General features: G+C 35.6%; 3 protein-coding genes across 6 annotated transcripts; 1 reads left to right on the top strand and 2 right to left on the bottom strand.

Moving 5' to 3' along the window:
* Positions 1 to 1,559: 1,559 nt before the first annotated feature.
* Positions 1,560 to 18,276, bottom strand: LOC110694974 (protein TIC 22, chloroplastic-like). 4 transcript variants are annotated; one of them, XR_002506005.1, is made up of 9 exons: positions 17,762 to 18,272; positions 17,597 to 17,659; positions 16,119 to 16,193; positions 13,569 to 13,619; positions 9,889 to 9,948; positions 9,734 to 9,796; positions 2,714 to 2,749; positions 1,985 to 2,156; positions 1,560 to 1,853 (listed from the first exon to the last, which is right to left on the bottom strand). XR_002506005.1 is itself a non-coding variant. In XM_021872161.1 (8 exons), the coding sequence occupies exons 1-8, from the start codon at positions 18,161 to 18,163 to the stop codon at positions 2,064 to 2,066; spliced, it is 843 nt and encodes a 280-aa protein (XP_021727853.1). In that variant the 5' UTR covers positions 18,164 to 18,272; the 3' UTR covers positions 1,560 to 2,063. The 4 variants fall into 4 exon arrangements, 2 of the variants coding, with proteins under 2 accessions (XP_021727853.1, XP_021727854.1); XR_002506004.1 differs by having other exon boundaries at positions 1,560 to 1,839; positions 17,762 to 18,271; XM_021872161.1 differs by having other exon boundaries at positions 1,560 to 2,156.
* LOC110694975 lies at positions 18,277 to 19,395 on the top strand. Its single transcript, XM_021872163.1, has 2 exons — positions 18,277 to 18,608; positions 18,889 to 19,395. Exon 2 carries the CDS (start codon positions 18,895 to 18,897, stop codon positions 19,366 to 19,368), a length of 474 nt encoding a protein of 157 aa, XP_021727855.1. The 5' UTR covers positions 18,277 to 18,608; positions 18,889 to 18,894; the 3' UTR covers positions 19,369 to 19,395.
* A 1,056-nt stretch (positions 19,396 to 20,451) lies between these two features.
* On the bottom strand, positions 20,452 to 23,716 carry LOC110695023. Its single transcript, XM_021872216.1, has 4 exons — positions 23,548 to 23,716; positions 21,296 to 23,243; positions 21,067 to 21,210; positions 20,452 to 20,902 (listed from the first exon to the last, which is right to left on the bottom strand). Exons 2-4 carry the CDS (start codon positions 23,240 to 23,242, stop codon positions 20,519 to 20,521), a joined length of 2,475 nt encoding a protein of 824 aa, XP_021727908.1. The 5' UTR covers position 23,243; positions 23,548 to 23,716; the 3' UTR covers positions 20,452 to 20,518.
* Between the last annotated feature and the right edge of the window lie 1,451 nt (positions 23,717 to 25,167).

The raw sequence follows: 25,167 nt of genomic DNA on the forward strand, positions 1-25,167 counted from the left end.
ATGATTAATGAAATGGAATGAGTAAAGGGAGATTTAAAGTCTTATAAGACGAGGTTGAGGATTGAGGTGCCTTATGCACTTAAGGTGTTTATACACCGAGCTAGTTGAAGGATTCAATACTAAATATTGTTTGTCACTAATAAATCAAGAATTGAATTGGAAATTTGAATTGTTTGAATGATGGATGTATGATTGGTTGTATTGTTTTGCATTTGAGTCATCACCAAGTTTAAACTGGTAAATCACGTAAAGTGCAAGATGGATGAGCAATAAAACTCTGGATTTGTGCACATCTGGAGTATTGACAAACAGGGGTTGGGGTACACGGGGTATTAGCCGTGTACTTTTCAGAGGCCGTCTGATCTACAAGTCTCTTGTTTTCAAATACTTTTAAAATTATAATGAGTTAGATGAGATCTCATACTAGCTATGGCCACAGAGTCGCGCCCGTCTGCCATTGGATGTTTATTAATGTTTCCGAAAGGAGGCATAGGGTTTTCTTTTATTAATGTTCCGAAATGGAGCATAGGTGGACAACCTGGTCTATTGCTTAATCCAATCAATGAATGAAATGGATTATTTATTATTAATTAGTGAAGTCTTAGTAATGTTAACCATTGAGTCATGTGTTCGAGTCAATGATTATATTGTGTGTGTGCAGATTGATTTTTAGTAACATGCTAGGGCTCTTTGCTATATTTCGTAGCTTGTATATACTCAGCGTTACTGATTGCGTGCTTTTGTGTGTCGTTTCTTGGTCATGGCCTTCGCCTTTTAATGACCCTGTAATGATCCAATTTTTACACTTGTAATATTGGGGAGCAGACTAATAACAGGTCTTACCTAATCAGAACTTGCATCAAGGTGATGGGATTTTGAGTGGAGTGTTGGTTAATCTCACGGTTTATTACGTTTCATAAGTTTGGATTTAATTAAACTTTGGTTTGATTTATTTACTATTTTTAACGGGTTTTGAATAAGGGCCATAATGGTTCCAGCTTGTAAGACTAAATTTGGTTTTGATTATTGGTTTTGAAACTTATTTATAACTGAGTTAGTTTTTCCGCTGCTAATTTCTGAACTAGCCGTAACGTTTGAACACGTGGCGGTAGCACGTCAGTAATTCTCTTGCAAATTGTTAAAGGTATTTACAGGTTTTTAAAGAAAGAATTATTGGGGTGTTACAATAGGCATTCCAATTATTGACCATGCTCTAATTGCAATCGTACTTTTAATTGAGGGATTATCTGCCTCTAATAATTTGAGTCCTGAATGGCTCTAATAACACAGGCGTTGGTATTACATTGTGTTTAGATGATATCATCTAAATACCATCAAGGAATAATATCGATACCAACAAAACATTTTTGCATTCATTGCTACCATTGAATAAGTATTTTGGTATCATAATAATACCATCTATAGTATAAATTAATACCAACGCATGTTATTAGAGTCATTCATGACTAAAATTATTCCTCTGATTGAGGAAGATTCATGAGCTAATTAACGAATCTTCAACCCAGACTAGGGTAGACGTGAAATGACACAACAAAAGATTAAACGAGAGAAGTGGCGAAGTGCACACCACCAAATAAGGATTATAAATTAACTAAAGACATTGAAAAAACAAAATTTTGAGCATGATCATCGTGAAGTAGTGCACAAAGGTAAGCATGAACAGGTTAATTACAATCAAAGAAGAAAACCCCATTCACTCAAATATGCACCAACAAAATCAGCCTTAGTTAAGATTAGGACTATGAATGTAACTATAATGCAGATAAAGTGGTATTCCTCTGAGATGAATGCAGCATCCGTTTCGGCCATTTGACAAACCTGCTTCACAGAAACTGATGTCATAATTGTTTTGTTATCACAACTTGCAAAGTCCGACAAAACTATACGTCAAAGCTTGAAAAAGAAAATGGAGATGTAGATATTTGGGAGGGAACTGAAGAGAAATGTAAACTGATGAAGAGACCTCTAATTATTCAATATGCTGCAATGCGCCCTCTGCTGCTCAATCAAGATTATGGGAAAGAACAAATGCACGCTATACATCACGCTTTTGCCACTTCTTGAATATGTTGTAAATGACTTTTACCAGGTGGAATAAATATAAGATCATCCCAGCCAGAATTCTTCTCACTTATCTGTATCCAATATCCAAAAAAAAAACTAAGGTCAACTGAATAAAGATGAATAAATTGACAGGTTGAATTTCCCCATCGTTAAAATGTTAGGAAAATTTTTGGGCATGAATTCTACATATACATTAAGCACTACATTAATAAAATGAAAATTTCATCTAATTTGATGATAGAGAGAGAACGGTCAGAATTCTAATAAAACTAATTTAAATCAGAAAAGAAGAACTATGCAAAAAAATATAGTAGTAGTAGAATAAGAAAAGCCATATAATGATAAAGCACAATACTTACTATTGAAATAATAAATAGGGATATAAGAGAGGGGAAAGAATAATTTAAACTTGTATTTGTATCCGATTTATTGAAAAAGAAATACATAGCAGCATATATATACAGTGCAAAACTAAGCTTAAAATAAGGGACACGAACCCATGATCTTCAATCTATCATGCCTAACATTAACCCAATAAACCCACTACTATAACGAATCCACTTACACAAACTAATTAGTAAGGGTTGACTAACCACTAACAATTTGAAGCAAATATTCCAAAACTTACCTCCATTTTCTTCAAAACATCTTCTAAACTGCCCACCTGTTGACACCCACAGCAACACAAAAAAAAAAAAAAAAAAAAAAAAAAAAAAAAAAAAAAAAGAAGTCTTTGAGCATATAATAACACAGATGATTACAATACTAAAGATAGAGCTATAAGTATTACATATTAAGGAATGAAACACATGGATTATGACTTATTCAACAAAAGGAATACACAAAAAAAGAGATGGAGTAAATAGAACACTAGAATTTCAAAAAACCAGAAGAATCTATTGTTTATTCAGCATTATTGAGAAATCATGTTTCAAAAGTACTTTTAGAAAATATGGAATTTAACTAACAGCATCAGCAGACAATGAACACACAACTGTTGTTTCATCCTCCTGTGAATTATGCATCAATTCTTAAGTTTGGAAATTCATTGATTTTTTAATTAAGGCAATTGATATAATTTCTCATGGTAGATGGAGGTTTGCATCAAAATTATTGGTGGTATGCTTGAAGATCCCATCTTCTGTAAGCAACTTCGTGAATGACCTTATGAGTTTTGCCAAAAATGAAATGCCGATCATGTAGAGCCCAAATGTCGGTTTCAAAACCAAAAGAAGCAAGGCTCCTTTCTTAGAGCATCTCCAGTGGCAAGCTACAAGCCCTCGTAGCTTGCTTTGCCACGTCAACTTTTAGAGCTACAACCTTTTTTTAGCTACACAATACTCCATTGGCAAAACGAGATTGGAGTACCTCAAATGCTCGCTCAACATCTTTCCTTGCACTCTCTTGTTTTTTCTTAAACAAAAGCCTCTTCTAAGGATGCAAAAAGATTTTAACAAATGCATCCCACTCAGGATATATACCATCAACAAGATAACTTAGTTTTAAAAAGCCCGCCTCACAGTGAGGCTCGAGAGTTGGCGCCTTAGCTCTTCGAGGCTCAAAGACCTACAAAAGGCGCGCGCCTTTGCACTTTTTTCTAGGCTGCAACTTGTGCCTTTGCGCTTTATGTTTTAAAGCATCAATAGCTATTGCGTAAGTTTATTTTTCCTAAAGTATACCATGAGACTTTGTTATGTTCAGGTTTTCTTCAATTCTAGTGGAGAAGGAAATCCCATATCCTATAATTCGATTTGAAGAACTCTTGTTATTGAGCACATGGCCCTTTCACCTTTTTTCATAATTTCATTTTAAAACTTATTTAATAGAAATTATTATTTCTTTTCTATATGAATAAAGTGCGCCTCACCTACAAAAGGCGTGCGCCTGTGCCTTGCGCCTAGGCTTCAAGGACTTTTTGCGCCTTGGTGCGCCTTGCGCCCTTTAATACTCAGTGCCATTAATAAACCTCCAGTGCTCGTCCTTGCAATTTCTCTTGATACAAATTTGATCTGCTTACCACATTAAGGTCGCTGTTTGATCCAGCTACACCGAAATATGCGTGCTAAATCCATAGATCTATTGACACAAGCATCATTGTTAGATATCCATAAATCACCTCGAGTGCATTGTCCTTAGCTGGGAAATTTTTCCATGTCCAATGCATACAATCCTGGTATTCCTCATGCATTTTAAGCAATCTTTGGACATCATTAGCATTGGGACTTCTCATGTACACCTCTCTAAATATTTCAATAACACCACGACAAAATTTAAATACACTCCATAACCTTGCTTTCACCAATCTTGATTATCTCGTCATCAGCATTAGCTGGAGTTCCATAAGCTAATATGCAAATAGCATCCGTGCATTTTTTAAGAGGGGACAAAGCCGTTCTTTTTGCAGCATCAATCCTTTGTTGATAACATTCGGAATGATTTTTTAAGGCTTCTACTATTCGATTGAAGAGCTCTCTCATATGAAACCGCCTTCCAAAAAAAATATACAGAAAAATAATCTTTGTATAGGCGTTCTGCACCACCTTCACGATCATGAGGAACAACCTCTCTCGAGGAGGTTTCATATTATGAGATTATTTATCGCCTAATTTCTTCATGTGATTCATCAAATAATTGCTCTTCCCAAAATGTATCCCAATCAAAGTTATTACTTGTAGAATTTGGACTTCTAGACATTTTAAATTAATAATATATGTTAGTGGAGTAATAAAGGATAAATTGAAGGTTTACATGATAAAATTATATGCAAGAAAATATAAAGGTGATCACACGTTAATACAATTATATATATTATACTACTTACTATTGTTTACATACATTTCATTTTAGTTGATTCCCTTCAAAAGTTAGTACTAATTTAACTCTCAAGATCCAGAAGATAAAAGGGTAACGAGGAATTAGTACTATTCTTTAAATGTAAATTCCTTCTCTAAATATACTCTTACTCTTGTATGCCCCGATAGTTAGTTTTCTTTTGCATAACTAACACGTGAAATGTATACTTCTAAAAAAAAATTACAAAATAATTAAAGACCATGTATTCTACTTTGTATTGGATAAGCTAGCATAGTTAAGTACCTTCTCCGTTCTTTTTTACTTTGCTTTATCATGACTATAAATTACAAAAGTTAGTCAAAGTAATTAAAGTTGTTGTATACATATACACTCTCGTGAAAACATAAACGTGTCAACCAAAAAAAATGTCAGTGTATACATATAGCATACCCTCGTAAAAATATAAATAATGTCAAAAATATAAACGCGTCGACTATAAAACGGAAAAAGTTTATAATACTCTTAACCATACATAAGAAAAATTCTATATATATGAGTTAGTTACTTAATCGATCAAAGTTATTGTATACATATAACAAACTTCGATAAAATGGATAAGTTAAAGTTAGTTCTATATTCTCTCCCATCACATTTTTAGCTTAAGCCGAGTTTTTTACTTAACTCTTCAAATGATTTGATGAAAAATGCAACTTCTTTCTCCAAATATTGTGTTTTTCATTGTTAGCCGTGAGTGTTTTTGAGTTTATGGGCAATATAACAAAGAGAAGTAGCAAATTAAAAACAAAGCTATAACTATTAATGGTAGAAAAATAACAAAGAGAGCAATGATGCTACGAACCTTAATACATAACATTAATAATACTTTAAATGTTACAAAAAAAAAAAAAAAAAAAAAAAAAAAAAAAAAAAAAAGAGGAAAAATTTAATAACTTGCTTGTTGAGTTTAACATAAAAGCACCTAAATTATTCCCCTCTAATAAAAACCACTTAAAATACTTTACTCATTAGTCATCATATTTATTTGATTTGTGATCATGACATTCCATACTTGGCCTTAATGATTTCGCATACTTGCTCATGAACTTTTCTAGCTTATTCATCCATATTAAGCGTGTCCTTGCAAGATATCACGAAATCTTGTTGTCGAATATGTTCTTCACACAATGTAAGTCTTTTTTAATGTATATCTTGATAATTACCCCATTTCTCGTAACTTTGCTTTCATTCCTCGCAACCAGTGTATTAAAAAGCGCGCCTAGGCACCAAGGCACAAGGCGATAAGGGGTATGCGCTTAACTTGTCCAGACGAGGTTTTTTTGGTTAGGCGCACTTGAATCAAACTTTAGCCAAATTTTTTTTAATTGGCCATAGCGCACTAAGGCGCTGAGACCTTTTTTATACAATACCCGCAACTGCTTTAGCCGCTTTTTATCCCGTTGGTCGTTTATCTCCCATTTCCACGTTATCAATTTCACTACTATCAGGATTAGAGGAAGAGGTAGTGTAATCTTCGGGAATAGAAATCTTTGTTCTTTTTCAAGAACTACTTTGTGAAGAAACATAATCCTTCCACTTCGGGGCATTTCGAAGAATTTTCCAAGAATGAAGATATGGAAATTTTCTTGTTACGAATTTTGCTGATAAAAAGTTTTTAGGCATTACTAATTATTTGGTCATCGTCATTGCCACCTAGATGAGCACTTTTAACCTGTATATAACACCCGTTAAACTTGCTAACCTTTTATACCGATGATTTGAAGCTTACTCAATGGATATTGGAGGGCCTTCTTTTTTCCACTCGTTATAATACTCTAACGGTATTTATCCAATAATCCACCTTACTTTGATTGGTGCCTTTGATTGAATCAGTTGTGAAATCTTACCAAACCATGCATAAAACTTCGTCCATGTATTTGGTCCATAAAAACTTATGTGTAACTTACAAGTAGCTTGTGCATTTACCTCTTGTAGGTTATCACTTAGAGGAGTGTCATACTCCATTTGAGAATTTTGAAGTGAAGATTCATGGTGCATGCTAGAGGCCCCTACACTTTCTCTTCTTGAAGCATCATGAACCACATTAGATTCACTTGAAAGTGGAGGTTGAGGATAGTAGCTTGACATAGTGTCATGCAAATTAGGCATTGTACTATTGGGGTAATAGTAGCCAGGGTGGTAGTGCATTTAAGGGTAGGAATTTTCGGAGGTGTAATTTTCGGTGTTTGATGAACTTCCCAAAGAACCAAAATATAAAACAAAATAGATTATCCGTATCATCCATCTAATTTTTTTACGAGGAATTAATCGTAGATATGAAAGCATTTATAGATTATATTGCTATGAAACAATATGCTGGCTATGTTTTTAATTTTTAAAATGTTAATTACTTATTTATAGATGCATTAGCTCGTAAAGTTAAGTCAAACATAATATGGTTACAAAATACTAAACATTGGCTAAAATTTTGGCAAAATCCTTTGTTGAAAAAGTCTAGTTTGTTGTTATATGAAGTAATCAAATAATTTTAAATTTAAATATTGTCAAAAAAAATTCAAAAAAAAAAACACACACACGTACAACACCTCCGGGTTCTCTACTATGTCATAAGTCAGTCAAGTCTACCTAGAAAAGAATAAAGATGCTCTTGGATTAAGATGACAGTCAACATCTACCTACATGTCATTTGATAAGGGTGATTTTTTTTTTTTTTTTTTTTTTGGAAAAAGTTAAAAATGATGTTGTATTATCTTTTACAGCAATTGTAAATCACATTTTATGCAAAAGCAACCGTGTACCCCACTCTCCAATTTATTAAAATAATTTTTATTTGCTTAAATTTTCCAAGCAGTGAACCCCACTCACGTTTGAGAGCAGGTATTTCAATAGTGCTCCAATGGTCAAGCAACAAATTTTATATTTTTCAGATTTGCTAGCAGATCCTTAAAATACACCATTGGAGATCCTCTTATGATCTCCAAAAATTATTATCATTTGATGGCTAATAATTAAGCTCTCAAATATTTTGATTCAAGGTCGGGATCTATGTTTGAGTTATGATTCCAAAAGAGATATTAGCCAAAAAAAATGTTAATTAGAAAGTCTGGGTTTCCATGTTTAAGTTCTACATAGCAAGAAGAGAGGCATGATACAACTGAATGAGGAGGTTCTTCCGGAAGCAACTTCAGGTCGGGAGATATGGCAGTGACTCTTCTACCCACAACACTATTATGTCCAGCTTTCTCTTTCACGACACTACAAAGAGCAATACGAGGAAGAGTGCTCCAACAAATTAAGAGAACCAAAAGAAGAAAGATGACCTTGAGCAATGATGTCTTCGATCCCCCCTTACATGTTGATTATTTTGAAAGTCTCAAATGAGCATGAAGAGGATGTATGCTAATCCTCCCCCCACCCCCCAACCCCCCCCCCCCCCCCCGCGCAGCAATGGATTCCCCTAGCTATCCAAGGAAGCTTACATCTAATGTTTGTAATATTTGTTTTATTACGAATTATATTTGTTATTGTTCTCTTGGCTATGCTAGAATGTAGGAATTTTGTAAAGTAGTTGTGTTTGTCAGCCATGAAAAGGACAATGGCTGCAACAGTGGGTAGTCTATTGTATCCTATTTTGTTGTTTGTATTTAAAAGGGCAAAAACATAAGTACAAAAAACAAGAGATCAACCAATCAAAGCCTTAATCCCATAAGTGCGGTCGGCTACATGAACCAAAAGTGATTATTCCGTATAGTCATCCACAAAAAACCTCCTCCATCCCTTACAATCAAATACCTCATTGTCATGCAAATTCATATGCTTCATATCCTTCCTAACTCCTTCCAACCAAATCATTTTCGGTCTCCCTCTACCTCGTTTAACCTCTCCATGATCCCACTTTTCCACTCTTCAAACCATTGCATCCTGGCTCCATCTTACATGCCCAAACCAACGCGAGTGATTTTCCCTTAGTTTGTCTGCAATGCCTGCAATACCCACGTTCTTGCAAATAACTTCATTTTTTATTCTATCTCTTAGAATGTTCCTCACATCCATCTTAACATGCGCATTTCCATAACCTCCATCTTTGGGAGGAAGATCAGTTACCAAAATAAAAGTACTGAAACATCCTAGGATTTTTCCATTGGATTAAGCTAGACAACAAAGGAATGCAATGAAAGTGCCCTTATCATGAAATCAAAGAGCGGATGTTGTTGAGAACTATCTACAATGGTCTCAAAAAAGGTGATGCTGCTTTGGGAAGAAGCTTCATGGGCAAGAAAAATGCTTAAAGGAGGAAGATATAAAGGATAAAACTTCCAACTACCAACAATATGGTGGAGATAGAGAAATGCCTAAAAAAGAAGTAAAGGTAGGAGGTACTCTCTATATGCTCACCAACACCGTTCAAGCTTTGGTAAACAAAATCAAGAAGTTGCAATCCCCATCTTCCTCGCCTCAAGCAGCTATGTTTGAAATTTGATCCATCCATGGTCATTCCACATATGATTTCCCTCACAATGTCAATGTGGAACAAGTTAACTTTCTAGGTTCCAATAGCTAATTCTACTTGCTAGGTAGAGAGGAAGAAAAGAGGTGGGGGGTTGGGGGGGGGGGTGTTGGAAGGAAACATATAGTTTATCATTCCTTATCTTTCAAGGACAGAAATTGAATACTATCAATTTACTAGAAAAAGGATTTTTCCATGTGTGTGAGTATTCCTTTTTGTGGTCATGGGGGGAGATAGGGGACCGCTATGACTTTGCAAAACAGAATCAAAGTCAAACTTTGTATTTTTAAATATATTATACATAATAGAGGCATTTTAAAAAATACATACCAATATGTTCTGAGGTCCCCGTCCTCGCGATGCCCTCAAAGATAATTCTTTCTCTATATCTTCCTGCAACAAAGAAGCATTATCATTGATGAGGATGAACATCATGATAGATTTTTTATTAAAATTAAAAAACACACGCTAGTGAGATGACTGACCTTTCGAAAATATATAGGACAATACCGCTTATTTTTCTTCTTCACAACCAGGAGGTCTGACTGCATTGGCCATTTACGGAAAAGAAAAAAAAACAAGGATTACATAAACGACATAAGTAACAATCACATGCACATTTATACAAGTAATAAAAATTAGGTACAACCAGAAGTATTAAGAGAAATCTAGTCCTGATTCTTAAGTAATCATAATCACTGATTGCAGATCTAAGAGGCCAAGTTTAAGCAGCCTTGATTTTGACGACGAGCAATTCTCCATTACTATACATAAAAAGCTGCTTCAACAATAAACATTCTCGGTTCGAAATCCAAACTGCTAATAAAAGAACGAAACAACCAAGTTTGCAGCAAACTTATTTTAAAGGGAATTGGGTTAATATAAAAATTGAAATATGAAAAGGATTGATATAGGTGGTGAAAGAGATGGCACATAACAAGCAAGTCTGATTCAGTTTGGCGCCTATATAGAAAAGAACCTAATAATCTGCCTTCAACTAATCAAGATCTTCCCTAGTTTAAGCAGAGATCAGAGAAATCTTCACAACAGAAGGTGCAAGAGTAAGACTAAACAGGCCAGTTCAAAAGGCTGGATGAGAAATTAGCCATTTCTCCAGAATAAAAGGGACAAAGAGAACTGTATAAACCCGTACCTATTACGGAACAAACAATAGTGTTCGAGTAAGGTATGTGAGAAGCTAATAATTTATGTGGCCTTGCCACCCACACCGTCACCCAAGAAAACTAAACCTATGTAACTATGTTAAAATAAAGATATTCAAATGAAGATAATTCGATGAACATGTAGCCCCAACAAGAATTGTAAAAGAAAAAGGTCCACATGCCAGAAAACCAACTTAAATTTTGAGATGTGTGTTCTTATGGCTGTCGACCAATAATTAAAATTGAATACATAAATATTCAAAGTGCCAGCAGGTTAGCAGGTGTAATGAACAGTATTTGCCCCTATAGATAGTCTATAGATAGTAGAGGTTAGGAAGAGAGTGGGTTAAGAGAAGAATTGAGAAATCTATTTTAGCTTTACTTAGCTTTGTAAGAGCATCCAGTCTCTTGAATACTGACATCTATTTTACTTTCTGTATTTGTGATTTTTATAAACATCACTATTTTCATACATAAAAATCATTACTTTCAGTTTTTCACATTGTCTTCAATATGCAGATTCATCAGGTACCTAACATGTACAACCAATGACTAAGCAATATCTTGATTCTAAAACTACAACAATTATCATCTTCTAAACTCTAAACATCATTGTTTGACAATTTGAAAGCAGCTTTCATCTCAGTCAGTTTTAATATATAGTACAATAGGGAACACTAGTCAATGTACATCTACAAAAATGCCTAAACCCAAGAGTGGGAGCTTTTTTCAAACATTTTAGCAATAGTATTGCTCAGTACATCTGATGCGGATCAATCATCAAGAATTTAGGAGTAGATTTATATTCTTTAGGATTTATTTTATCGTATTCATATGATTTATTTAGGATAAAGATTAGGAAAAAATATCTTTTTATAAGATATTATTAGAGTTTTTAGGATTTAATTTATCTTTAAGGTTTGTTTATCCTATCAGGCATGGAATTGTATGCCTGTAAATATTTATTTTCATTAATGAGATTATAAAATGTCTTTGAGTTTATGAAAACATGAAAATTGTGAGTTAGTTCGAGTAAATCGAATTGATTTCAAAACGTTCGCTTTTCTTTCGAAACGATCAAAATTTACATTGCTTTTCTTCTTGATTGTGTCGAAAAGATCAAAACTTATTGAATTAGGTTTAACCCTATTTGCTAGTATCCCTTTACGTGGTTTAATCCACATCAACATCATTAAAATTAGATGCAATATTCCAATCTCCCGACTCGTGAAATTTTTAAGGTGGAGGAGGATGTACCATATCCAGCCTTTCATTCTTAAAAAAATAATAAAATAAAGCAGAAAGAACATAACCCAACTTGTTAAAGAACATCCAACTTTTGAGTATTTAAACTAAATTATTTGCTCGTAATTGAATGAGTTTGGTAATTATTTTCCATATTAATAGGATTTCAATTTAGATTTTGCATATTTTCAATTTTTTTAATTCTTTAGAGAGAGAAATAGAAAAATTAAAGAGAGAATTAAAAAATTCGAGAGAGAAATTCTAGAGATTAAAGACGATGAATGCTCACATTCTAAATTTTGTCATGATTTTGATCGCCATTTTGTTAGTGGTGTAATTGATGAATCTGCATGTTGAATTTGAGATCAATGTGACAAATGTTGAAGATGATGTTCTTTATGAAATATTGTTATGTTCATTGTTATTAATAACTCTTAAATCAATGTTGAATCTTAATTTAATTCACTTGATTTGCTTTAATATTACTTATGTCCTTTTTGTATATCTTTTATGTTCTTCTGTTACACCTCTTATGTTCTTTTGTTTTATCCCTTATGTAGTTCTTCCAAGTTTTTGTTCCTTTTGTTAATCTTGTATGTGCTTCAGCGTCGATATTCTTTGAATTTAACCCTTATGTTATTTAAATGTAGCCCTTATGTTCTTTGAATTCAACTATTATGTTCTTTGATGTATTGAGTGATACATAATTTATGTTTTAGCATATGTTATTCTTAAATTGGTTTTTAACGCCATTTTTAATTATTATAATGTTAATTTTGAATATTATTTATTAATTCTATGTTTTTTAAAATATTAATTATCATTTAATAACATGATATAATAATGGACATATGAAAAGAACATAGTGTTAATAATTAATTGTACATTACAAACAAAAATAAAGTACATCATGTTTTCTGATAAAGAACATTATTTTAACAGAATGTTCTTTCTATCTAGGTATATATTCATTACATTTTAACAGTATGTTCTTTTCACTATAACTATATGTTCATTACATTTCTATAATATGTTCATTCTGTTTTTTTTCCTGGAACGGATGCACCATGCACATTGTGGAGGCACCTCTAAGAACCACCTATTGCCCGACTCCTGCTTTTCTTAACAAATTAAGTCAATGTTCAAGATTAAAATAAATAAATAAATAAATCCAAAAGAAGCTTGATAATACAAAAATTCATATCCTATGAAGGCAACAGAGAACATTTCCAAAGAGAACAGGATCAGAAAGTAAACTTGTACAGAAAGTGAGTTAGAGTCCTACTACTACTAGATGAAATGGAGGCTGTTAATCACTCCTTTGATGGCTTCTAAAACTATCTATCCAATTTGTTACTAGACTAACATTCCTAAAATAGAAATGTCATATACTATACTTGGTAAGCTTTTAGTAGAGAAATTCCTAAATTACCCTCAGAAAGTGCATGTAGGGACAACAATTATGAGGTAAACCATGTGCACCAGCTACAATTTCCCTCTCCTCTCCTTAAACATTGAACCAAAGGCTATGGGTCAAGAAAATAGAAACAGAGGAAGTATTAATTATTACGCGACTACCATTTGTGAGAGCTACGAAAACAAAGTATACATGACAAGAGAAAAGGATGAATGGACATTCACATCCTACAACAAGAACAGCTGAAAGCATGCAGAGCTTATAATTATAATCAGACAAGAATGAACTTTAGCTTGTAACCTTAAAGTGACAGAAGCAAACATAGAGAAATTTAGCATACCTGGAATACTGGAACACCATCAAATCCACTTTTTGTCTCCGATGCTTTCAACTGCAGCAAGAAAGTAAACTACTGTAAATAAAGTAGATATATAGCAGCTTAAGATAGTTATCAGAAATTTACAGTCTTTCAAATACCGTGGTTGAGTAGTCAATTCTTATAACTTCCCATATATTTGTAAGCTAACATGGTAAGCTTTCTTCATATATTAAAGAGCAATTACTTTCTCACAGACTTGGTGCCTTAATACTTAAAAAGTTTGTACCTAATGTCAAAGATCCTTAAGATCCACAACAAGTGTCCACCACTATTAAGAGCCACAAGCCCACAACCATCAGAGGAAAATTTAGTTAGAATCACCAGACACGAATGTGAGTGTCCAACACTTCTTCCTAACATACTTGAGGGAGGGCATATAAAATAGTTATGCATCACAGAAAGTGAAATAACCATTGGCAATTGCCTAGCAATATTGAAGAAAATTCCAGACATAAAACACCTAAATCTCATACTAATGAAAATAACTAAAGGTAGGCAGCAGCTAATTAAAAGCAAATATCCTTGTAGTTTTAGGAGTTTTACTTTTGATATAATAGGAATCCTATATTCCTATGTAAGGCAACAATAGGTATTGAAAATTTTTATTGTTAATTTTGAGTTTATATATATAAACGGAAATCAATATGGGCATGCTTGGATTGAGAGTAATGTATTACTAGGGTAATAAAAGCCAAACTAAACAAAATGAATGTAAATATAGGGGAGGAGGTGATGATGATGGAGTGATTGGAAGGAGTTTTATGTAATGGTGATGAGGTGATAGGTAAAGATAGGTGATAGGTTTTACTTATCAAATTGTTATAGACTGAGCTAGGCCACCAGTGGTCCATACATATCACAGAAGAAGACAAGGACAGGGGCCCATTCAAGGGTGTGACACTCACAACAATGCCTGGCAGCAAATGATCACCCAAGAAGGAGAAGAAAGGACAGTTGGAGAAAATGACAAAACCAACAGCCAATTAGAGCAGCAGCCAATTAGGGAATCTTTTTGTTAATGATGTATATGTAAGAAACGGGAAAAAAAAGGAAAAGGCAGGGAAGGATTGAGATTTTGAGAGTAATCTTGGAGAGTTGTGAGCTTAGGCTAAACCTATCATTGTAAAATTCCTTTTTCTTGAATGAAAGCTGCCATATTTTCTCCTCTAAATTTATTCTTCCATACACTTGCTGTGTGTGTGTATTTGCTTGAGTCCATTACACAATTATAGGATAGCATTCTAGCAGCATATCTTGCCTTTGCATCCATGTCTTGTGAAACCATAAAGCAGGACATTAAGACAAGCAATGGGCAAATAGTGCAAATCAAAAGACCCAATAAGTTTGGCCGTGAATAAGGCACCATTCAATTCTCTCCGGCAAAATACTGTTTTTTTCTTTTTTTTTTGGACGAAGCAAGGGGCTGACTTCAAAGGCTGGTAAATCCCTTGTGATTATGAGCTAGCACTCTAACAGCTTAGTATTAGATTAGTTTTTTTATCTTACGTGGACCTTACCTTCAAACTCCAAATTATATTTGGAGAGCATTTTTATCATCTTGACTTCTTGGTGACGAAGAACCTTATCCTTTCGAAGGAGTAGAATTTTTGGCTAAATTTGGCACTTTAAACCTAGATCTCTGTTAGGAAACAATTTAAGCAATTCTTTTAGATAATGTGATGCTCAGTCCAAACTCAAAGGAGTATATGGCTCAAATTTTCTAGAGTTTTGACTCTTTAGTTTTGTTTCTCTAGTATGGTAGACATTTGTAATATATACTAGAAGATTACTCCATGATATAGAGATAGTTTTGACTCTTCTGAGTGAAATAAAATATCGAGAGTCCTCATTGACTATTGTCTTTATTATTCTCTTTTTGACTTTAAACTAGTGAGTGTCCAACAAAGTTTTTGGGCTTCTGCATAAGACACAAACATATCTATAAATGCATGTGTTTTCTCTTGAAAGCCATGGCATGAAGCAGAAACCTTCAATTACCCTTGACTTTATTAATTAAAGTTGGATCAAGCTCCCCTTATCTTGATTTGAGTGAACACTCGGTCAAGAGTAATGCATTTAGGGGGATAAATTAAGGAGAATGCAGCTGAGTGGAAGATGTGATACGAGAAGATATGTAGTGGTGGTGTGAGGAGGGAGGGATGAGAAAACATCACCCTCTAATGCCACCTATGTCAACCTTCCTCTACCTTATTAGTCGCTTATTACCCCTGTTATGCATTATAGCCCCAACCCAACCATCCCCTAAATATTGGTAAGCGGATTTAAATATAGGAAAGTAAGAGCCATACAAATATTCTAACCCAGGTATTTATAATTCTAAATTTCTACCAAGACTGTAGTTTAGGATGAAAGGAGCATAAAATACGGAACCAGCTAAATTGTGACACTAAACTAAAGGATAACAATCTAGGCTTTTTACAAAATTGTAATACAGCTCAGTAGTCAACACAACCAAGTTCAACAAACTAATAGTTAAAACAAAGAGCTTACTTCTAATGCGTTCTTTATTTGAACAGGATCAGGCAAAAAGCGGAATGAAATTCCTTCAACCTTTAACATGTATACCTGCACAATGCACATTGTAGATTGTGGAGTATAAGGAAAATTAGATACTGGGCCCAAGAAGCCAAGAGGAAAAAATGGTGGGGTAGATCAAGGGGAAGAGGAAAATAGAGGGAACAATAATGTACAATCAAGAGACACAACTTACAGCTTTTACAAACTAAAATCACCTCTTAAATATGCTAGTTTGTCACAAACACCCTTAAATTTGACTTAAATCCCGTACATAATTCATAGTATACTTCCTCCAATTTTTTGTCCTTTTCATTTGGAATCATGACACTATACATAAGATGAGAGAATCTTTGAAATTACTCAATATATAAAAAAAAGAACATAGTCATGTTGGGTTTATTTGATTCGTCTAATTAAGCAATTTATTAATGTTCAATTGCAGGTCACACATGCACAGTCAAAATGGAAGAACATTTAGGATCGAAGGGAATATCAGCTAAAGTTCTACCATACATTTCTCAAGAAAATGAACTGCCAAATTTTTCTCATTTAAGGTGGAAAGTCCTCGTCAATAACCAGCTAAGATGTGAAAGCAAAGAATTAATTTGGCTTTTAATTTTTATACAGCAGAGGACATGGATTTCATAAAAAAATAAGTGCTAATATACCTGGATATCCAAATATCAAATACCTAATTGACCATATTGGTAGCGGCAAAGTCACCACTCATCTAACCCCTTATAGAAAGGACATCATTATAGCACTGGCAATTTAGATGTCTTCTACCCAAAACAATTCCTGACCCCCAAAAATAATATTCCGTAAAATAACTAATATTGTAAGCAACTAAACCAAGGGACTACCTGCATTGTGGACTTGTGGCCGAGTACCAAGTTTCTTCAAGAAAATACAAAAATAGACCTAATGATCATAACTCTTTCTACCTATCAGGCTACATGCAAAGAAAATGTTGTAACAATATATTCAAATTTCTCTCTTCTACCTAGACAACAAGTTTGCACCTTATTATGGCATCTCATAGGTCACATAAGTGACATACAACAAACATACCTACAACCATCTCCATATCACAGCTCCCAATTTGCGCTTAACATGTAATTATCTCTTTAAACAATCGCACGAAAATAAAGTTACTCTACCAATAACTATCAACCAACCTTGTCCACATGTTCCCAACTTTCAATGAAGGAAACATAATCAACGAAATTGATTGAGTTCACTTCAACTCACTAGACAGACACATGAAAATGTAAATCAATGAAAAGTTTTCCGCCTAAAGAACAAAGCTTAATACACAACATTTTAGCATATGGTAAGCCAAACTCCCTCAGTCCATAAAAAATCATTGTGTCAATAACATAATTTAAACAACTAACGCGACAATTAAGTCCCGATAAAGGTAGTAACAAATAATTAATATCATAAATTACCTGGTCAAGGCTAATTGGAACAATCTTAGCCTGACTCCGCAACTCCCTCCTCCTTGCCTGAACCTAAAATTCCAACACCAAAAACAAAAACGAAATTCAAATCCCAAAATTCAACAAATAATTCCAAAAATCCTATATAGAAACACAGAATTAAAGATTCAAAACCTGAGCAAGAAAAGCCTCAGCATCCTCTTTACGAAAGCAAAGCAAACCAATAGACTTGGTACCATTATTAGGGTCAGAAATCAGCACAAACTCATTGTTAGTATTGCTAACAGTGAAAACGGAGGTTCCGACGAGAGACTTGGCAACATTGTCAGAGCTCAAAGCGGCATTTTGCAGGGGTTTAGCTTGTCCGACGGAGGCGAATGGAAGAGAGAGCGAAGGAAGAGAGGTGGTGCGCGCACGAGGTGTCGGCGGAGAGAGGGTGGAGAGTAAGGTGCCGGCGAGTCGGCGGGTGTCGTCGAGGCGAGTGGTGAGGTCGGCGCCGAGGCGGTGGATGAATGTGGAGAGTGATAGTAGTGGATTGGTGGTATGGCCACCGGTTGTTGGTGTCGGAGAGTCCATTGCTATTGCTGAAGTATTCAACGTTGTCTTTCTTTAAAGGCTTTTAGTATAAGAATTTTTTTTAATTATTATTATTAGGAAATTTTCATTTTTACCACCTTCAAATAATGACTTTGTCGAATTTACCACCTCCAAAAAAAAAAACATTTACTTTACCACCTCATAAAAAAATTAAACATCAGTTTTACCACCTCATCTGAGCTCAGGTGACGGAAAACGCTTGTGGGGCCCAGCATAACGGCTAGTTTTTGATTTTTTCCCAAATTTCTCTCGATTTCCCTTTTATTTAAACCTATTTCTTCATTTGTACACCAAATTCTTACAGATTGGAGATTAATTTTTGCGATTTTCTTCACAAATCAGTATTTTTGGGCAACCTTAACAATCCCAAACCCTCTAATTATCAAACAATCAATTGAACTCCTCGACAACAAGCATCAAAAAGGTAAGCCATTGTCGTTAATTCTCTAGCAATTTTCGTGATTTCTGTTGTAATTTTTTGGCAATTCGTTGCGTGATTATGTTGCATTTGCTAAGAGTAATTGAAATTGGGCGTTTTGTGAGGTCAATTAAACCCCAATTTCAATTAAAATACTTAGGGTTCATGTAAGATTAAATTAGATTGGGGGTTTTTGTTATGTGAATTGGCTACTGAAATTAGGGTTATATTATGGTGATTGTGTTCAAATACAATTAATTTCATTCTTGTTCTTACTGAATTTCAGAAGGGAATGTCTTCAGTTAGCATGTCACCCTCAAAGGAGAAAAAATGCCAATGTGGAGTTCCAATGTCTAGGCTGACTGCTTGGACTAGGGAGAACCCTGGACGCAAGTTTAGGACCTGCAAATTCTATGATCCTGTGACTGAGTCAAGGGGGTGTAAAGCTTTTGAGTGGGTGGATCAACCAGATGGAACACCTTGGCAAACAGAGGTGATTAACAACTTGCTGCTGGACAAGAAACTAATGAAGGGAGAGCTGAATGACATGAAGAGGGAAGTTGATGATGTTAGTGGACAAAGGAGGTGCTTGCTCAATGAGATTGACAGCTTGAAGATGAAATGCAAAGCTCTTAGCTCAGACAGGAAGAAGATGATCAAGGAAGTGCATGGCAGCAATGCAACAACAAAGAAAATGCTCACAGTACATGCTATTGTTGTGTTTTGTTGTTTTGGTTTGGTACTGGCTATGTATTTTAGATCTTAGGTTCATTTAGGAATGCTTAGAAACAAAAAAAATACCCACCTTATGTTGTGCTTTGTTGAATTATTATGTGTGGATGTTGGGATGACATTTCTTGTACTACTTTTAACTAAATCAATGAGAAATGGAACTTTTTGGTAGAAACATATCACATTTCGTATTAGTACTTGCAACACAATGTTTTTAATTGTTTTACATTGGCTGAGACAAAAGTTAAGGCACCTTTGTGCAAAATCATTGTTCAACTATCATTGTTCAACTACCAAATAAACTTGGCTGTCTATTACAAAATACTAATGAGTAGACCTAGGGTCACAGTTGATTGAGATCCTTGTCCTTCTTGCTTGTCATTACATGAAGCTTGGACCTGGTCTGTATTTTGACTTTGGGAGGAGTAGTTGTTGGCACTCTTGTGGGCTGACTCAGGCTCCTGTTGCTCCTGGTAACAGGCTAAGTTGGCAAAGGCTCTGTTCTTGTTGCAGGCTGGCTTGACACAGCAGTTGCAGGTGCAGCATTACTTGACCCAGCCTGTGCTGTTGTTGGAGGCTGATATTGTGGCAACTTCAGTGCAGCCTGCAATCACAGTATGACAAGACTTAGAAACAAAGCCACTAAATACACTCAAGTCACAAAATACACAAAATACATGTCTTGCTGCTTTCTCTTCACTTTTCTTTCTCTGTTCCTTAAGCCAAGGAGTCTGCATCTGTGGCCTCCCACCCTTTGGATTTGTTGCACGTGGGTTAGGCTGTTCTGGTGCTGCTTCAGCCTTGCATGTTTTGGCAAAGTGGCCAAACCCACCACAGTTCTTGCATTGTTTCTTCACCTTTGGCTTCTTGCCCTCAGGTGCTGCAGAAGTGCCCTCCCCTGGTTCAAGCTTTCTCTTTTTTGCCTTAGGTCTTCCTGGCTGCACTTTCAGCATAGGTGGCAAAGGCTGTCTGAGCTTGACCTTTTCCCAATTCTTAGGGTCAGGCATTGGTTGTATTGGGTTCTCATATGCAGCCAAGTATGTCACCCTATAGTAATGTGGGTGCACGTACAACTCAGGATCATCCCTTTTGTTCATTATGCAAGCAAATGCATGGACACAAGGTATTCCTGTCAACTCCCATCTATAACAAGTGCATTTTCTCTCTTGTAGATCCACAATGCACTAATCATCCTTGTATTTCACCTCATAAATTTCATCCCTTGAAGCTGTAACCTCACATGTCATGGCATACTTCTCCAACCCATCAAAGACTTTGTTGACAAATGGGGTTAGTAAACCTTCCCAAGACTTTGCTGCCTCCCATTTGTCATTACTCCTCTTCGTCATATATCTTCTAAGCCATTCCATTTGAGTTAGAATAGGCTTGTCTCTGGCATCTCTAATCACTGCATTAAATGTCTCACACATGTTGTTTAACAACATGTTAGACTTGCAGTTTGTAGAGAAAGCATGCCTTGACCAGTGCTGGGGGTCAATGTTTGACAGCCACTGGTATGCTTCTTCATCCAAAAAATTGATACTTTCCATAGCAACTTCAAACTCAAACTGATACAACCACACACATGACAACCATTCAACACAACATAGACACATGGCATACAGTTTTCACAAAATAGAAAGACATGCAAATATGTGCAAAACTAAATGTTCCTAGCATACATTATAGTTCACCATAAAACTGACATAAAAGAACCTAAATAGAAGCTTACCAGAGTGCTTGCCCTAGCAGCAGCCCAGAACAATTCCTTGAAAGTTGCACCATGAAATTTCAGTTTGAAATTTGACCAAATATGCCTCACACAAAATCTGAGCTCTGCTTTGGGGGCCACATCTGCAAATGCTTCTATGAGACCCTACACACAAGGCAAAACTAACAAGTTAGTGTACAGAAAATTCAAATAAAGCAAAGTAATTTAAACACAAACACAACCCACTTACTTTCTGTCTGTCAGACATAAAAGTCAAGCCATCTCCTTGGTCATACACACAAAGTGCCTTGAGCAAGCTCTCCAGAAACCAGCACCAGTTGTCCTTGTTCTCAATCTCTGCAGTTGCCCAAGCAATTGGGAAGATGGCATTATTGCCATCTTTTCCAACTGCAACCAAGATCTTCCCAGGGTATGCCCCTTTTAGATGGCACCCATCCACCCCAATTACTGGTCTGCAACCAGAAATGAATCCATCCCTAAGTGCAGCTAAGCACACAAACATCCTCATAAAAATTGGTCTTTCAATTTGATTAATATCATCCACCACCACATTACACTCACTCCCTGGGTTCCATTTCAGCAGTGCCTTCCCATAGTCCCAAACCTTTGAGTATTGCTCTGATGAAGAGCCATATATTATAAGCTTTACCCTACTTCTAGCCAACCAAGCCTTGGAGTATGTAATTTTGATCCCCAAGTCATTCAAGGCCCTGTCCTGAATCTGTTTAATCTTCCATCTGGGGTTGCCCCTGAACTCCTCCAAGTACCTGTCAGCAAGGAACTCTGCTGTCACCTTGTTGTTCATTTTACTCCTAACACACCTATGCTTCAGCCTTAGTGTCTTAATTTGCCAAGCCTCTGATTTCACAAGCCTTTTTTCATAAAACTTGAACCTACACCTAACACCCTTACTACATGTACACTTCACTATCCTACAACTGTTCTTGTTATACACACACTTGCATTTCCTTTTGCAATATGCTGTTAGCCTCTTTGAATCATTGTGAAGAAGGTAATACTCATACCTATTTTCAATTGCATGTTGTCTCAAAGCTTTTCTCATTGTTTGCACATAACTGAACCTTTTACCAACTACAAATTTGATAGCCCTTTCAAAGTCTGTCTCAGGGTTAAACCAAGTAACACTACCCTGATCATCATCTGAATCACCTTCCACACTCTTTAGCTCATCAGAATCACAAGCTGCCTCCTCTTCAACCCTCACTTCAATTTTCTGTAGATTTCTTTTTATGTCAAACCCTGTGTCCTCATCATCACTTTGATCCCCTCCTTCAGTAACTCCCCTCAAACTGCCTTTCACCTCACTGTTAATATGGTCTAAATTTTTCTTCAACCACTGTTCATCATCATCAGAGTATAAGTCCTCCTCTCCCTCATCAACTTCTAACTCAAAATTACTCAACTCAGAATCAGAAGACTCTGTATCACCATCCTCATCAGTAAACACATCACTGACATCACTTAAGCTCCTCACTCTTTCTTTTATTTTTCTCACTAAATTAGCAAAATTTCCAGTCTCATCCCCAACCTTAGCCTTACCCTTATCTGCAGCAGTGAGTTTACCCTTCCCTTTATGTGTATTAGCATTCACTTTCTCTGCCCTAGGAAGCCTCTCCTCAGCCTCTCTGTCATGTATAACAATGCCTTTTAACCTAGGGATTTTCCTAAATGGCTCTTCTTCAGTGGGCTTACTAAGTTCTGGGCTGGGTTTATATACTTTAGGCCCACCAAACCTCTTTTTCAGTTCCTTCCTTTGTGCAGGGGTTAGCTCATTCCCAGCTATACATTTGAAGGGCGTTTTGTTAGTCCCTTCAATTGGCTCATGACTGGTAACATACATCTCACATGCCCCTTCTTTGTTAACAGACTCTAGGAAACCATTCACCTCACCATCAACAAGCTCCCTTTTACCATTCACCCAAGACTTGCCCTTTTGTTTATACCAGCAACTAAACCCCCTAGGAACCTTCACATTCACATACACAAACCCATGTATAGCTGCTTGCCTCAAAAAGTGTACATCTATCTTATTTTTTTCCACTTTTCTCATCCAATAAACCCACCCACCATCCCAAGTTAACACCCTCCTATTTTTACCAGCTAAAGAAGGTATAAAGGCACCCCCTACTGTAATTTTTAAGTCCACTGTGTCCATTCTGTAACAACACCAACAAAAGCACACACAACAATAACCAATTTCAGTAATTACAGTAAACAACAACAACCAATTCACCAATTACAGCAAGTAAAAGCAATTCACATTGACTATGCACTAAATTAACAGTAAACAAGTAAATCTAATTAACTAATTATTTAACAAATGCACACTCTAATTCAGTCAAAGATTCGCATAATTAGGGTTTATAATACTTTAATTCACAGATTCCCAAAAAAGGCATACTTTACCCCAATTGACAACCATAAATCCAACGAAATGTACTAATAAAGGGTTTAAAGTACCTCTTGTAGTCAGGAATCTCGATTTCTGTCAGCAAATTACCAAGCTTTTGGTCCCCTCACCCTGTGGAAGATGACAAGAGAAGCTGATGTGTCGCAATTTTGTGGTTCCAGCTCGATTTCAACCACCCAAATTGATCTAGGGTTTCAGTTTTTACAGAGAGAAAGAAAAATCAAAGGAGAGAGAAGCAGTTACAGTGAGAATCAAGAAAAATCAAAGGAGAGAGAGACGAAAATTGATGAGGAAGTGAGAAAGTTGGTGAGACATTGATTATGGAAGGTGGAAGGTAAGAAAAGGAGGAGACAGAGGGAAATCGATTTTAAAAGAATTAAATTGGATGGAAGTGACAGTTAACTGGGCCCCACAAGCGTTTTCCGTCACCTGAGCTCAGATGAGGTGGTAAAACTGAGGTTTAATTTTTTTATGAGGTGGTAAAGTAAATGTTTTTTTTTTGGAGGTGGTAAATTCGACAAAGTCATTATTTGAAGGTGGTAAAAATGAAAATTTCCTTATTATTATTAGCGTTAAAAAAATTAATAATCTATTACATATTACTAAAGGTGAATAAGAGGAACACTTTGCAGCATTATGTTAAAGCCATAATGAACAATTATATCTAAATTAAATAATAACATTTGTTTTACATAAAATCTAACATTCAAAAAATATCAATTGTTCATTATAACTAATATATATGGTTATATATTTCATACTTGAATAATTGGTGTGTCGAGTCCTTATATTTTTTATACCGTTTTTATAATTTGGTTTTTTGTTATAATTATTTAATAACCGTGCATCTATTGCACGGTATTTAACCTAGTTACTGCATTAAAAGTGATTAGTACTCTTGAGAAGAAGGTTGATTGTTTAACCATATACGCCAATTATCATTCATGATATAAACTTAAATAAATGTATATTGTTTCGGGGTTTTTTTTATGTGTCTTGCGGGAGAGTTACGATTCCAAGACTGAGTTGCCGATGCCTATACCTGCAAGATCACGAAGACTCCGGTTGGTAGGAGTTTCGCCTCCGACGATCAAGTTAGTATACGTATAAGAGGAAATAATTCGGAATAGGTAAAGTTCTTCTCGCTGATTGGGAGAATTCCGTAATTAATATTACTCGGTAATAGTGTTTTGTATTTATGAATACCTCATTAATGAGATTTGTCCCACTATTTATAGTGGGACAGACAAGTCCCCCATGTAGGGTACCAAGGACACGTGTCAACAGGGGATTGGAGCCCTGTTGACTAATAGCGATGCGCCACGTGTCACCAGCCCATTGGGCCACGTGTCTAGGGTAATTTTCACCCTAAAAATTTGCCCCTCACAGGTGCTGACGTGGCCGGGCCACGTGGCACCTGTGAAGAACTCTTTTTTTTTTTTTTTTTTTCAAATCTCTTGGATTCTGGCTGTTCGGGTGAAAAGGCGGGAGAAGCAGAAGGTGAAGGGTCAGGACTCTTCGCCTTCTAAGGAGGAGCCTATAAATTGCCAAGTCCCCTCCCCGAGCCCTCATTTACAAACTTTGCAATTTTTCTGATTTTCGAGAGCAGCCGGTATTGAGAGTATTTCTGAGATAGTTTCCGCGTGATCATCCGGTTTATAACCGTCTGG

Source organism: Chenopodium quinoa, unplaced genomic scaffold (assembly GCF_001683475.1).
Source record: "Chenopodium quinoa cultivar QQ74 unplaced genomic scaffold, ASM168347v1, whole genome shotgun sequence".
Classification (NCBI taxonomy): Eukaryota; Viridiplantae; Streptophyta; class Magnoliopsida; order Caryophyllales; family Amaranthaceae; genus Chenopodium; species Chenopodium quinoa.

Coding starts and splice junctions, on each gene's coding strand:
- LOC110694974 (XM_021872161.1), bottom strand. CDS start 18,163: ATGGACTCTCCGACACCAACAACCGGTGGCCATACCACCAATCCACTA. Junction 9,797..9,888: donor GTCCTATATATTTTCGAAAG/GTCAGTCATCTC, acceptor TCTTTGTTGCAG/GAAGATATAGAGAAAGAATT. Junction 2,750..9,733: donor GGGGACCTCAGAACATATTG/GTATGTATTTTT, acceptor GGGTGTCAACAG/GTGGGCAGTTTAGAAGATGT.
- LOC110694975 (XM_021872163.1), top strand. CDS start 18,895: ATGTCTTCAGTTAGCATGTCACCCTCAAAGGAGAAAAAATGCCAATGT.
- LOC110695023 (XM_021872216.1), bottom strand. CDS start 23,242: ATGGACACAGTGGACTTAAAAATTACAGTAGGGGGTGCCTTTATACCT. Junction 21,211..21,295: donor TTATGTCTGACAGACAGAAA/GTAAGTGGGTTG, acceptor CCTTGTGTGTAG/GGTCTCATAGAAGCATTTGC. Junction 20,903..21,066: donor CTGCTAGGGCAAGCACTCTG/GTAAGCTTCTAT, acceptor TGGTTGTATCAG/TTTGAGTTTGAAGTTGCTAT.